We start from the raw sequence: 14,686 nt of genomic DNA, 5'->3' as shown, positions 1-14,686 counted from the left end.
CATATGAAAAGGATATAAATATAGTTATTGATTTTCTTTTCCTTTTTTTTTTTTTTTTTCTAACCAAAGAGTGCTTTATTGTGAGATAGATCTATAACAATTGATAAAAGTTTTTTGCTCTAAAGAAAAAAAAAATTATCATATAATCCTATGCGTGGTGTATCCTTATACCTATATATATATATATATATATATAAAATTATCATATAATCCTATGCGTGGTGTATCCTTATACCTATATATATATATATATGTTATTGGGAGAATTACCCAAAAAGGTGGGTTAAAAAAAATAATGATTATGAAGGATCACTCTTTTAGGGGACAATTTTACTCTTTAATATGTTTTTTTATATTATTTATAAATAAATTGAGATTGTCAATGATGTGGGGTCCATACATGATGATAAGTACATGTTGATAGACAATCAACGGTATATTTTTCAACTTGAAAAAATTGTTATCACTTTTGAACAATTAACTATTTAAAAATTTGTTATTTTTTTTTAAATTGAGATTTTTTAAAGAACCTTGTAAAAAAAAATAATTTTTAATATCTCATAAATAAAAACCATATCCTAAAGTTATTATATCATTTTATATATAAAACATACAATTAAAAACTTTGTTATCATAATATAATAAATAATTATTTTTTACGAGCACTCATCAATTGAATAATATATAAATATTCAATTGACTAACACATACCTATTAAATGGAATAACTCACAATTATTCATTGGGTAATATATCACGTGAAAAAATTAAATAAAAATAAATTAAATTATGTTATAATATATTATAATGATAGTGTATTTATATTGTAATTATAACATATTTTTGTTGTGCTTGTGTTGTATAATAAAAGTAATAATCTTAAGAATCACCTTTTATACCTTATTAATATTCAACATATCAAATATATTAACATCATCTACTTGATGCATTGAGAAAAAAAATTTATATGAAAATTAAAAAAAAAAAAAACACTATGCAAAGGAAAAAAAATCATATAAATTTTTTTAAATTATTTTATTATAAAAATAAAAAATGATTAAACATTTTCTATCATTCTCTTATTATTTTTAGAGAATCTGAATGAAAAATTAAACATTTTATCTTCCTTAAATTTAATACAAAAACATAATTTATCAATTTAAAATTATAATATATATATATATATATATATATATGAATGAAAAAATCATCATTTTTATTATATAATTATAAAACTTATTTTTTTCTTCATAAAATTAAAAATTAGAATAAAAATAAAAAGGTAAAAAAACAATATATGATATTTTGAAAATATTTTTTAAAAGTATTTTTGTTTTAAATAGTAAATTTAAATAACAAATTATATATAATTGTAAGGGTTAAACCCAAAATTTTGATTTAAAATTTAAATATCAATAATTACAATAAATGTGGGACTCATGTACCATAAATGTATTGACAAATAAAATGAAATGCTTTAAATGCTTTGAATTTTAAAAGTTTTAGTTAAAGGGCAGTTTTGGTATATTAAGCTTATTAAAGTCATCTCCAATAATTATTAAAAGATATCACCCTTTCTAGTAATTGTTTTGTCCAGCCTACCCTTTTAGGTAATTCTCCCTATGTTATATTGGTTTTAAGGTGCAAGTCCCATTAGTCTGTTCATCCTATACTCTAGGGACAAAGATGGCAAAACAAAGTAGTTGAATGGAATATCCTAACACTTTGTCTTTTTCTTTTTCCTTATAATTTTTTCCTAACACTTATTCTTTTTTTTTTTTTTTTTGAAGAGATTAAAAAACTTGTCAAGCAACACGATGTGTGTCTAAAGGTGTCAAATGGGTCATGCCGAATCAACACAACCTTTTATTTAACAGGTCTTTAAGGACTAATGTGTCGAATTGACACAATCCAATTGAAACTTGTGCCATGTTGTGTTGGCCTATACAAGCAAAATAGACGCCTTAACAAGACTATGAGTTCATGAACAAATCATATTGTATCGTGTTGTACTAGTATTGGATTGTATCGATAGGTCGTGTTGATGGGCCATTTTAGTGGGTTGTTTTAGTAGGCCACCCTACTTTGTTAATATTTACTTTATTTTTTCAAGTTATTTTATGGAGTTATAAAAAATTTTCATTATTAAGTAGTATTTCTTTTTGTTACTTCAAACATTTTAAATAATTATAATTTTTATATTTATCAAGTTTATAATTATAAAATTTATAGAAATTTTAAATTTTTGTTTAAAATAGAAAAAAAAAATCATATTTGAATTTGTTGTTGATCATCATAACAATAAATTTAAACTATTGGAATATAAAATGAATGAGCTTGGTTGGTTAGTTTGATTCGTGGCTTGATGTGCCAAAAGACCGAGTTGGACCTAATTATTGTAGTGGGTTCTGTTGACATGGCTTGGTCCTTGGGTCATATTGGGCTTAAAGGCATGGTCAATCGTGCTATTGTGTCGGTCTACTGTGTTGACCTATCATGTCGACCTACATAACCTATTCAAATATTAACTTTTTAAATATAAAGATGCAATTTTCACCCCTCTGCCCACATTTTTCATGTAATTTGTTAAAATATTTAAGTAAAAAAAACATATATTGTGTGGATGGCCTTTCATTTAATAGAACATTGATATTATTAGACTATTACCCATAACCCTAGGATAGCAAAGTTTTCTTTTGTTCACCACAAATTATTTCACTAAATAGATTTAAGTAGAGCTTGCTCGAAAAAGTTTGTATGAAAACATATTGTCTATTATTGTGACATCCAATGAGTTATTGTGTCTTACAACGAGCTATAATTCATTTGAAATGTACTATTTTTATATTAATTGTGTCAGTTGTATGTTTAGTATGGTCTATCCTTTTGATATTCCATATTGTTAATAGTTATTCCATTCAAAAAGTTTGCTCTTTTGCATGAAAAAAATGTAGAAAGTGTCAACAAATTATTAATCTTAACAAATATAAAACACACCATGGCATGGTAAAACATAAAAAATTAAAAATGAAAAGCAAATTGTGGCATATGGTTAAAGGAAATGTTACTTAATGGCAATACATAACTTTTGCATCAATGCAAAGTAAAGACAATTCAAAAGGATGAAAGGCAAAAACATTCGATAAAAAAAGTACAAATAAAATAAATACCAAAGTTGTCGATCTTTTCGACAATTACGTATTCCATTATATGGTTTGTAATCCCTTATTCTTAAAATAAAAAGTTTTAACACCCTTTGTCATAAAATTTAATTAGTACTTGCCATGATGATGCCACCTGTCTAAAAAATGAGAGTATGATCTTTTGCTTGGATTTCAACATTATGATCCTCACTTTCATTGTCAACCCCATTGTTAGAAGAAGGGATACCATACTTCTGTTCCCTTTATTCATGGCCAATATTGTATCCTATGTCTTTTGGCTTTTTCACCAAGTACTCTACTAGTTAGGTAATAAAGGAATTCCTCATCTTAATAATTTATTCTTTTTTTGTCTTTGGGAACCCTTTTAAGTGATTGGTTATCATTTTCTCCACTTTTTAGTTTCTCGCCTAATTTAGACTTCTCATCCAAAGCAATTTTCTAGGTTTCCTCTATCTCAAGATTTTTATTTTTTATTTTAATTTCCAAGGTTTGCATCCAAAGCTAACTTTGCAACTAATGCACTAAAAATGACCAAAATGTAAAGTTTTTAGGATATAGTGTTAGAATAGAACCCTTAAAAGTATAACATGATATAACAATAAATAATTTTCATGATTCATAATATGATTCCAATTTACTATTTTTCTATCATATTCATTCATTATACTTTCTAAACATTCAAACTTAACATATCTTGCATAGTACATCACTTGAATGCATTAGGAGTTGTATGAAAAATAAAAGTCATAGGTTCTTTGCAAGTAACTAGATGAGTTGTTCACAATTAATTTATGGATTTAGACAATTCATTTTAGGTTGTAGTACATTACCTCATAATTAGAAGGATAACTTATCTCGGTCGTCAGAATACGGTTCATATGGTGAGTGCATTAGTTACTATGGTTACACATTGAATATGACCTATGATGAGTCAAGACATTACTGAGTAGTCATACCTTTACCAAACTACTATGTTGTTTTGGTTCTCAATGTTGAGAGAATACTAAGTTTGTGCTAAGGTCTTCAATGATTTTGACTTATAGGTGAAACCTTAAATTGATTTTATATTCCCTATGAATTGAGTCTTTATTGATTAAGACATGTGATTGTATATTCCTTATGAATTGGGTCATTGTTGATTGAGACAAGTGATTGTTGGGATTTAACCTCTAAAAGTAAGACATGATGTAATCTTAAGAGGTAATCTTGATAGGTGATATAACTACCATATTAGATTATGAACACCGGTTCATGGGAGGTTTGCATATAGTGGATAGTATATTACATACTTGAACTTTATTTCATTGTTATTCCAGATTAAGCTAGCTAATTAATTAATTGAAGTCTAATAAAGTTAATTAATTAATTAGGATTTAGTGGGTTAGATTAAGTGACTTAAACTCACAAAAAAAAAACCTATACCCTATTGCATTGCTTGATATTTAACGTTCATGACAATCATGCCAAGTGTTGTCATCTTGAGACTATATTGCTAGCCAACTGTCATGCTCCTTGCACTTAAGGGGGGAGCGGTACGGTGCATCGCAACACTTGTTTCCCACATATATGTTACATCAATTTTAGAGATTAGTGTGAGTCCCATGAGTATGTAAACCCCAAATTATTTATGTACATGGACAAAAATGGTAGAAGGAAGTAGTCTAATGGAGTATTGGAATACATTAATGTCATATCTTTTTCTTTGTAGTTCTTCTTGATAGTAACATGTTGGAGTACATTAATGTCATATCCTTTTTCTTTGTGGTTCTTCTTGATGGTAACATGTAGACATGTTACTTTTTAACCCACTTCCTTGAAAATAGGAACATAGACAAGGCGGGCAAGTAAGTTGTTTTATGTCTCCTACAAATGCAATCATGCAAAGAGGAAAAAATGAAGAATTTTTTTTTTAAGAACTTACTCTTTTAAATATGAGAACTATTTTTGTAATTTAAGAACTATTCTAGGAAAATTTGGACCATGTTTTTTAAACTGTAAAGGTAACTTCATATGGACAAAAATACCCTTTTATTATTTTATATAAAAAAAATTATTGTAATGTAAGATATTTTTTGTTCAAATAAGGTCATTCTTCTTCTTTTGAAAAAATAAAGACCAATTTTTCAAAATAAGGATTATTTTGACTTTTTTAATCAAATATCCATTATTTTATCTCTTTTAATCAAACAGTTATTTTTAAAATTTAAAAAAAAAATTAAAATTATAACATAGATTAAAATAAAAATACAAATTAAAGCAAAACACTTATCACATATAAATCTTTCTACCATTCCATCTATTCATTAGTGGCATAAAATGGATTGGCTAGGTGAGTTGGACCAACATCATGCCTTCCACGAGGACCCTCACTGAGATTAAATTTGTATATTAAAATTTTTTAAGTCACTCTTTCATTGAAATTAATAAAAAAAAGCTCCATTAAAAAAGGGTCTTTAATTTCCCTAGATCCAATGGACAAACAAAAGAGCCTTAATAACACATGGCTATACATCATGGTCACATGGAGTGATTAATAGAGGGAGGTAGAAAGTGAATTCCCCCTGGATACAAGGCAACGATTCCTCAAAATGTTAGTTGGTAGGCACATGGCTTGGAGGACTGGTGAGCAGTCACCTTGCTAGGGCCATCTCAAATATAGGCCCCGGTGCCAATCTTAAATGATGATGTATGTTTGACTCCGGGAAGTATTATTTTGGGAAATGATTTTTTTTTTTATTTGATTATATTATAAAAAAATATTTAAAAAATTAAATATAATTAAAATTAGTTAAAACTTTATATATTTTTTAACTTATTTCATCTTCGATAGAGTCAAAATAAATATGAAAAAAAAATTAATAACCGGTTTTAAGAACCATTCTTAAGAGTAGTTCTCAATCATTTCCGACAACAAAATAAACTCAAATATACATGAAAAAAAAATTCTCAATTTATTCTCTATGTTATGAATATTGGTGCTTGCATTCACTATATTGATGTACTTTTATTCAGCCATGTTTCAAGAGTTGGGTTGATATTTTCCATTCTAAATTCCTGCTCCTTGTCAAAGAGTTAGGCATGATGTTATAAAGTCATATCAGAATTAGGTGACAAAAATAATTTAATAAATTCAATGTTTTTATCATGGTATAAAAAATTAATATAGCATCTACATACAAACAAATAATCATCCTATGAGCCTCTATTTTTGGTGCAGTCATGGGATGGTAAACCTTTTATTTTATTTTGATTTATTTGGAAATATTATTTTATTTATTATTATTATTATTAAAGAAAATATAAAACATTTTTTTGTAATTAAGTTTTTAAATAGAGTTCTATTTTTGTAAATAATTAGGAATTATTCTCAATTATTTATAGGAACAAAATACGAAAACAATTTGATTTAGTTTATCCTACATGATGTTACCATTACATAAAAGTTTTTAAAACATTTTTCATATTTTTAATTATTACTCAAAACACCCTAAAAAATTAAATTTGATTTAAAAATAATAAAAACCTTATATTTGGAATAAATTGAAAAAAAAAACATTTTGTGGGAAAAAGTTTAACAAAAGTGTTTGTTGAATTAGAAAAAAAAATTCCTTTTAAAAATAAAAAATAATTTTCCAGTACAATACTCTTGGTCCTATTTAGTAACTGTTTTTAAAAACAGTTTTTGAGAATAATTTTTTAAAATTGTTTTATAGAGTAAAAATTTGTTTGGGATCTGAAATATTTTTAACCTATTTCAAATATTTTTAAATATGTTCTAAAAATAATTTTTGTATCTAGTGCTTTATTTTAAATTATTTTACTTATTTATATAATTTTTTTTTGTAAAATAAAGCTTAAAAAATAAGTAAAAAAAAAAAAAAACATATTTTAAAAAAAAAATTATTTTATATTTTTAAGAATGAAAAACATAAATAAGCTTTTTAATTACTAAATATGTTTTTTTTGTTTTTTGTTTTTTTGTTTTTTTTGTTTCAAAGAGCAAAAAGCTATTCTCCAAAATAGTTATCAACCATGCCCTTAACTCGCATTTCCATGTCCTTAAATGCCATTGTCCTTGATGGAACAGCCCTGAAGAATTCAAATGATCATGTGTGTTCATGTGACACTGTACTACTGCAAGCAGAAAGTCCACAAAAATGGGTAGACATATTTGTTTGGTGCCAAACTGAGCTGGTAGATATATAGATGAGACCCAGCTGCTCACTGCCTATTCAACCCCCTGCTTCCCTTTCCTCATGCCTCCTAACTTTCTTACCAGCCATTCTTATGGTTTTGAGTTTGACTTTGACCATTCATTAGCATGGTTGCTATAGCTGGGCTGGACCCTCAGGCTGGGCTCAACCTCAAGGGCTCCACTCAACCTAAACCAGTTCACTTCTCAGTTTATTGGAAAAGGTGGATATGATCTAATCAGGGAATATGCATATATAGCCATAGAGTGTTCAAATGTTCTATGCATTGAGCCCATTTGCTCAAAAGGGAACTTGAAATTTGGACTGATAATCTCTTTTGGGCTTCATCATTGAAACTTCCGTAGGGTTCGAACTTATGACCTTCCATAAATTAAGACTCCGATACGACATCAAGCTATTAAATTAACTAAAGTTATCTAGACACTGTTCACTAATAATAAGCTAAGAATTTGTACCAAATCTACCAAAGTTATCATATATTTTTGGCACCCTAGGTGGGTTTAACAACTGAGGAATAGATGGACCAAGGTTGTGACAAAAGAAATCATGGGGCTTATAAGTATGAGTGCTTATACATTATATGTGAAAGACTTCATAATTCTTATATTTCCTTCTTTCTAATGTCCATGTGGGTGGAGAGAATCATGATTTTTAGAGTACTAGATCTCATTCCCATAAGAGTCATACTAGCGTGTTTGGACCACTTCTCACACTATCATTCAACCCTAAAACCGATCATGTAAGCATCAGCATCTTTGGCACATGCCCATCTTGCTTTCTCCTTTCTTTCAACACTGTCATCATAGGCCTAGTCTTTTTCATTTGTATATATATAGTACCATGAAAGGTTCGTCCTCATTTCTTTTTTGGCCTGGCCTATTGCTTTCATCAAATGGCTTCTTCATGAACCATTGGAGGAGGGACAATTTTGTGTCTGTTAATAAAAAAAATAAAAATTGAATTACTTTCGAAGATGTCTAATAATCTTAAATTGATTATTTCATCGACAAGTTTTCTATCCCAAACCATAAATGGAATTATGAATATGAGAATCATTCAAAAATTTCATTGTACACAAGTCTTGACTCGATAATTTTGGGAGAAAAGTTCTTCATGCCTTTATTATTATTATTATTATTATTTGTAGTTAATAAAACTCTTAGGAACTACTCCCTCCCCTCTTAAAAATATTGGGTTGAATTGGGTCGGTCACCCACTTGAGCACCCAAAACCCATTTCCAACCGGACCCAAGGCAGTCTCTGTTTCACCATGGACGTAAAATGTAGACAACACAAAGATGCTGCAGATGGGGCATAAAACATATCAACTGGGAGGAAAATTTGATCCTACAATCTCTCACTGTCGAACCAGAAGGCAATTGGCCACCTGAAAGATGGGACAACATATAGAAATGAACAGGGGCAGAGATTCTTTTGACTGCAGATTTTAAATTCTAACCAACTAATTTAGGGGTAAGTGTGCTGCCACGTCTATGATTTTAAATCATGCCATCTTTATCCCTGTAAAACAAGAATTTCATAATATGAAGCAGGGAACCCTGGTATTTATTGAATTCATCCAAGCAGATGATTATGAAACATTTTGCTCCATCATATCAATTAGCTTTGCTCTTTTTACTATTCGGGATGTGATGGTCTCATCCTTTATATAAAAAAAAAACTTGTATAATTAAACATGCATGGTAAAATTTAGACCGTTGAACAAGGATACAAGCAAATAAAATTAAGATACGAAAGTACTATAAAAGTACAAATAAATGGAATTATGGTGCAAACGATGAGACCTAAAAAATTATGCGTGACATCATCTGATTAGTGATATCTTTTCGATAGATATTGAAAAAATATATTTTTGAACTGTAGTCAGACCTGATTGTGGACAGTACTACTGTATTTTTTCAATCATTTTATAGTTGTGTAAAGTAGAAAAGGATATGTAGTTGTAGGAAAATGCTCGTATTAAAGCTAGTTCTATCAATTTTTAAATTACTAATAGATGAACTCGCGGATTCATATGCCTCTTTTACAATTTTTTTTTTATCTTTATCTACCAATTGGTAAATGATATAGCCATTTCTCAAGAGAAGCTCCATTTTTTTTCTCACTGAACATGTGTATATCTACCAAGCCAAAAAATGGCTTTAATGGTTTGTATACAGCACAACTGCTAATCGTGCTATTAAAAAATGGCTATAGCTATAGCTATTTGGTTTCAAATTTCGCCAGTTCTCCAAGTTCCTCCACCTTCTTTGCTAATACTTCAACCTGTCCAACTATGTCCATCAGCTGGAAAACAAAGCTTGCAATTGCCAGACCATCATCATTCTTTAGGGCTCCTAGCTTGGAGGGAGACATCAGAAGGTTTAGCTCTTCACTCTTTGACTGCAACTTGGACACAATCAGGAACCTCGGCCTGCATTTTCTCATTGTCTTGATGCTGTCTCCAAGCTCTCTCAGAGACGATGCTAGCGAGGAACCGAGCTCTTCACATTGTTCTCTCATCGACTGCTTCAGGGTTGATGAGGGCTGGTGACAAATTTAAATGAAAAACGGTCAACAATAATGATATTGAGATCGATCCATGGAAGCAAATAGGGTGAGTGTTGTAACATACTTGTCTAGGGGACTGAAGACACCCTTTCAGTGAAAAGATGGTTGCAGCCGCTTCCCTAAGTTCTTTTCCAATGTCTAAGTACTTCTCCCACGGATGGGAGAACCCGAATTTTCCATGCCATGGTTCCCATCGCGCAAATTTTGCCTGAAATAACCATACAACTTTTAATCTTTTATTCTATTTCCCTTTTTGTGCTCCATTGATTTGGTAATTAAGGAGATAGAGCAGACAGGAAAAGATGAAAATTGTGAATTGAGAATTCAAAGAAAAGACATACCAGCATATCATCCTTGTCTGTTGAGTTTAACACAGATTGGCATCCACTGAAATTGACCCCGCCGGTTTGGTTTTCCTTTTCTTCAACTAGTTTAAAGTATTCCCCCAAACAGCCTGCAATAAATGGACTGAATTATTTCCACTTATTTTCCTTGAAATCCCACAAAGGAGGAATCGAGCTTAAGTGAGAAGACTTATTACCATCAATGGAGCAAGCAAGAGCTTCAAATCTAGAGGCCACAGAGTTATGAAGTTCATCACTGGCCCACATGGGATGGATGCATAAGCTTGTGAAGACGCAGACACCAAAACCTATCCCTATTGTTGAGAGCCGCGCACGGGCTAGTTGTACAACGGTTTCTCCGCGAATACCAGATACCGCGACTAGATTGAATGTGAGGAGGAAGATCATGACTCCATAGTCGCATGTCTTCTTAATACTTGGGAGCAACCGGACATAGGTTGCAGCAGTTCCTGAATATAGTTCATGATCACATTATATGCATTAGAAACAAGCAGTAATATCAATATATGGAATCTTACGTATAACAGTGTTTTCTCAGTACAGGACATGCTGGATATTTAGTAAGACAAATAGCTAGCAAAGCCAAAGATTTGTCCTTGAATCAGGCGGACCAAAAGCCTTGGGGTCTATGTGTTGAAATGAGAGCTGCAGTAAGCAACAATGTTTCCAATACAGATAGAACCACATGGGAGTACTCCATTGACCTTTTTGGGATCAATTACCATGATCATGACTAGTTCTTTAGTGCGCCAATTGTTAATGGATTGATATTTGATATTCCATTTCCATTATATTTCTGTTGTAATTGCCAACAAGCTTATCAAGAAATAAGAAATTTCCTGAGTTGATGGAGCAAATAGAGAAAGCCATAGATGAAGTCATTGGAGATGAGCTTCGGTGCCTTTGCAAGGAACTCAAAGATATTATGGCTCAACACAAACTTACTGTTTTTCAAAGGATAAACAAATACTAATCATTGATACCTATTAGGCTATTCCTAATGAAATGGTCTCATACTTACCACATAAAAATACAGCAATAGCAACACCAATGGCGTTGCCCATTTCACCAGCATCTTCAGCTATAACGGCTGTTGCAAGCCCAAAACCCCCACCTACTACAGTCCCAATTCCGCGGTTTACGCCCTTACAAAGTGTGGCACCTGACAGACAGACAGGCAGACATAACATTAGAATCTCATGAAATTTACTTACATGGAAACAAAATCAGAATATGTTTGCGATGGAGACAAACCTACGAAGAACTCGAAGACAACTACAACAGTCATGATAGCCCACATGGCATTCTCCCCAACTTGGTCATAGAGTGGCTTAAGGAGATAGAGGAGGGAAACCAGAACAAGGGAGATTCCAACTTTGATGCTGTGAATAAGCTTGATGCTGTCATACTGACCCTTTTCTCTGAGAAAGGAACTGATAGAAGGAAAAGAAAACCGAGGTTTCCTCTCCTGAGGAGCAACCCCATGCCCATTTGGAATAGATATAACGGTTGAGGAGCTCATTGGGTTTTTCTTTGCTATTTTCCCTTCCAATGAAGTCCACTTTCTTTTTGAGAAGTTCATATGGTGGAAGCCAATTATATATACAAAGCCAACCTGTGAGATGTAGAAAGTGGGGGGCCAGGTAATCGTTAGGTTATCGCAAACGAAAAAAGTGGAGAAAGGCACTTTGCACTCTTAGCAATAGTCTTGCCAAGACAAGGGAAACATTATAAAAAAAAACATGCATTTATCTTGATGTTGATTCTTTTGTGAGCTTAGTGACCATAGTGGAACACCTTGCCCAGCAGCATTGTACCCTCTCATATACCAATATGGACAATGGTCTTGTCGCAACACCCTAATGTCTCCCTCACTGCAGAATTGTCATCTATTGTGGCCTAAGGTACTGAATGCTGGAGTCTTACAATGCAGCTCCTCGGATGCTGTATCTATGGAAAAGGAGGAAGGAAAATAGATGTGCATCTTTCTATTCAAATCTGAAAAAAAAAAAAAAAAATTGTCTTGTTTTTTTACATTTTAAATGACTGGATTACATAAATAAAAGATGCAATGCTTGATAGAATGCCTATTAATTAGACATTGAGCTCAATCGGCATCATCCTTAGACCCCATAATCCTATGTTCTATGACCATTTTTATGCATACATATACCTTGACTTGGTGAAATATTGCGTAAGGGAGGATATGGATATCTTTTGGATCATATGCATTCATTGCTAAGTAGGGTGACTCCATATTTGATATTTTGACGTGTAATAGTCAAATAAATAAACTTAATAACTAGCCTTTGAAATTGATCAATATTCTCCTCTAATTCACTAGCAATACCAAGTTTGAAATATTTAGCGGGTGCTTCAATTTGTTATCTCAATTCCCCATAAATACTTGAAAACACCTAAAATCTTTAACCAAAGATTACTTATAAGAAAATATTTGAGTTGAATTCTCTCCATCTCTTGTAAAGACTACATCATCAAAATGAACTAAAACCATCGAAATACCATTTTTTAGGAAGCCCAAAAATGAGACTAATAATATACAATTATTTTAAATTTTCATGCAAAAAAGCATTTTTAACACCCATATAAAATAATGGTTAATTTCAACTAACAACCAATGATAATAAAATTGGAACGGTATTCATTATTACAACCGAAGCAAACAATTTTTTTTTCTTTTTTGTAATTTGCCTCATATTTCTATAAATCCATTTTGCACCTTGCACTTTTTAGTTGTCCATTACTATTTTATGGTATAAAGTATTGTTTAAATCCACTCCTTTTTTTCTACCATATTATTCATTAGGTTGAGAAAGAAATCACAAACTATAATTATTTTAAGAAAAATTAAGACTTTTCTTGAAAAAATAGAAAACATCAAAGACAACCTTCTTTGTAGACAGCCATCGCAATAAAATTGGGAATGAAAAAGAAGTGTTTGATTTGAGAAAGCCAATTTTAACTTGTTCTTCTTCAACACCTTTATAGGTTTGAAACTTTTTACCTTTGACTTTTCTTCCTCTACTCAAGTTGCCGGTGATGCCACTTAGGTTATTGATTCATGTGTCATAGATCATAGAGTGAATAAGCCAGTATATTTATTAGATTTTAATTAGTACCAAGTAGACAATTTTATTTTAAATGGTGCTTTATTTTTTTCCTCTTTTTTCATCATAAAAAATAATTTTTTTTTCAGTAATATTCTAATTCAAAAGTTCTTTATATTTCATCTGACTTGGTCTACTCCCATCACTAAGAGAATGGATTATGATTTTTTATTTATTTTTTATTTTTTTATGTGATATTTCGATATTGGTCCACAAGATAAAATATTGGTGAAGACTATAAATCCCAACAAAGACATTAATTTATTCTCATGGTATATAATGCTTAGATAATAACATCTAATTTTTTGAGAGATACTTATCTTCTACTTGATCATTTAACATCTAATTCTATTAAGTTTTTTTATTTATTTTATTTTTGTTTTAATTAAAATATGAACTCGAATCGAAGTCGAAGTCATAAGTACCTTGAATAAAATTAGTCAGATAGATATAACAACTCATATTGAGTTTAAAAAAGAAATTTTAACTTCATAAAATTTGATCAAAATAAAGCTTAAATCTTTTAAGTTAATTCATTCACATTTGTAAAGACCTCAATTAATTTTCTTATGATGGTTTTAAATATTTTGATATTTGTTGATGAATTTTTTTAGCTACTTAACTTTATATTGAAACTCAAAATAGAGCGAGGTTATTCATATTTTTCTATAATATGGTTGGTAGTAATAAACTTGGTGTTTGCATTAAAACTTTTTAATTTGCAATTGTATAAACTGCATTAGAGGTCTTTTTCTAAATGGTTTAGTAGTCTAAGGGATTATAAATCAAACAAGTTTCATGCATATGTGATTGAAAGGAAAACCAAACGTTTTTTAGAAATTATTAGATTTATCATATTTCATATGAATGCTTAGCAATGATATTGGTCTTACAAAGTGTTTAATGCTGTTTATACGGTAAATTGACTTCCAAGTTGCATTCTTGATCACAAATCTCCCCATTGAGATTCTTAAATTTAAAAATAAAAAATAAAAAATTGATTAACAAGTTTTTGGATACCAACACGAATCATCTATATTGAAACAAATTTAAACCATATGTCACAATATGTATGTTTTTTCTCAACAATTTTTTCACAAATAAATAAATAAATAAATAAATAAAAGTTATAGATGTTAAGACCCTAAGCGTGAGAATCTATAGTACTCTTGTTGTGAATCTGAGTCTTGTCCGTCCTTTAAGGGAAGACTTTCATTGAAATGGTCTCTCTTGCTATCATTAGTT

At 30.3% G+C, this 14,686-nt stretch overlaps 1 protein-coding gene across 1 annotated transcript; it reads right to left on the bottom strand.

The window, feature by feature from the left end:
- Positions 1-9,413: 9,413 nt before the first annotated feature.
- LOC117918898 (aluminum-activated malate transporter 12-like) lies at positions 9,414-11,864 on the bottom strand. Its single transcript, XM_034835869.1, has 6 exons — positions 11,568-11,864; positions 11,335-11,475; positions 10,490-10,762; positions 10,290-10,402; positions 10,013-10,156; positions 9,414-9,924 (listed from the first exon to the last, which is right to left on the bottom strand). The coding sequence occupies exons 1-6, from the start codon at positions 11,833-11,835 to the stop codon at positions 9,601-9,603; spliced, it is 1,263 nt and encodes a 420-aa protein (XP_034691760.1). The 5' UTR covers positions 11,836-11,864; the 3' UTR covers positions 9,414-9,600.
- Positions 11,865-14,686: the final 2,822 nt, after the last annotated feature.

Source organism: Vitis riparia, chromosome 7 (assembly GCF_004353265.1).
Source record: "Vitis riparia cultivar Riparia Gloire de Montpellier isolate 1030 chromosome 7, EGFV_Vit.rip_1.0, whole genome shotgun sequence".
Taxonomy (NCBI): Eukaryota; Viridiplantae; Streptophyta; class Magnoliopsida; order Vitales; family Vitaceae; genus Vitis; species Vitis riparia.
This window is presented reverse-complemented; position numbering and strand designations above follow the sequence as displayed.

Bases quoted from the DNA above. Each gene is read 5' to 3' on its own strand.
- LOC117918898 (XM_034835869.1), bottom strand. From the start codon at position 11,835: ATGAGCTCCTCAACCGTTATATCTATTCCAAATGGGCATGGGGTTGCT. The intron at 10,403-10,489 runs GTAATAAGTCTT...CATTTATTGCAG, and splicing joins TCTTGCTTGCTCCATTGATG to GCTGTTTGGGGGAATACTTT. The intron at 10,157-10,289 runs GTATGTCTTTTC...TGGTTATTTCAG, and splicing joins CAGACAAGGATGATATGCTG to GCAAAATTTGCGCGATGGGA.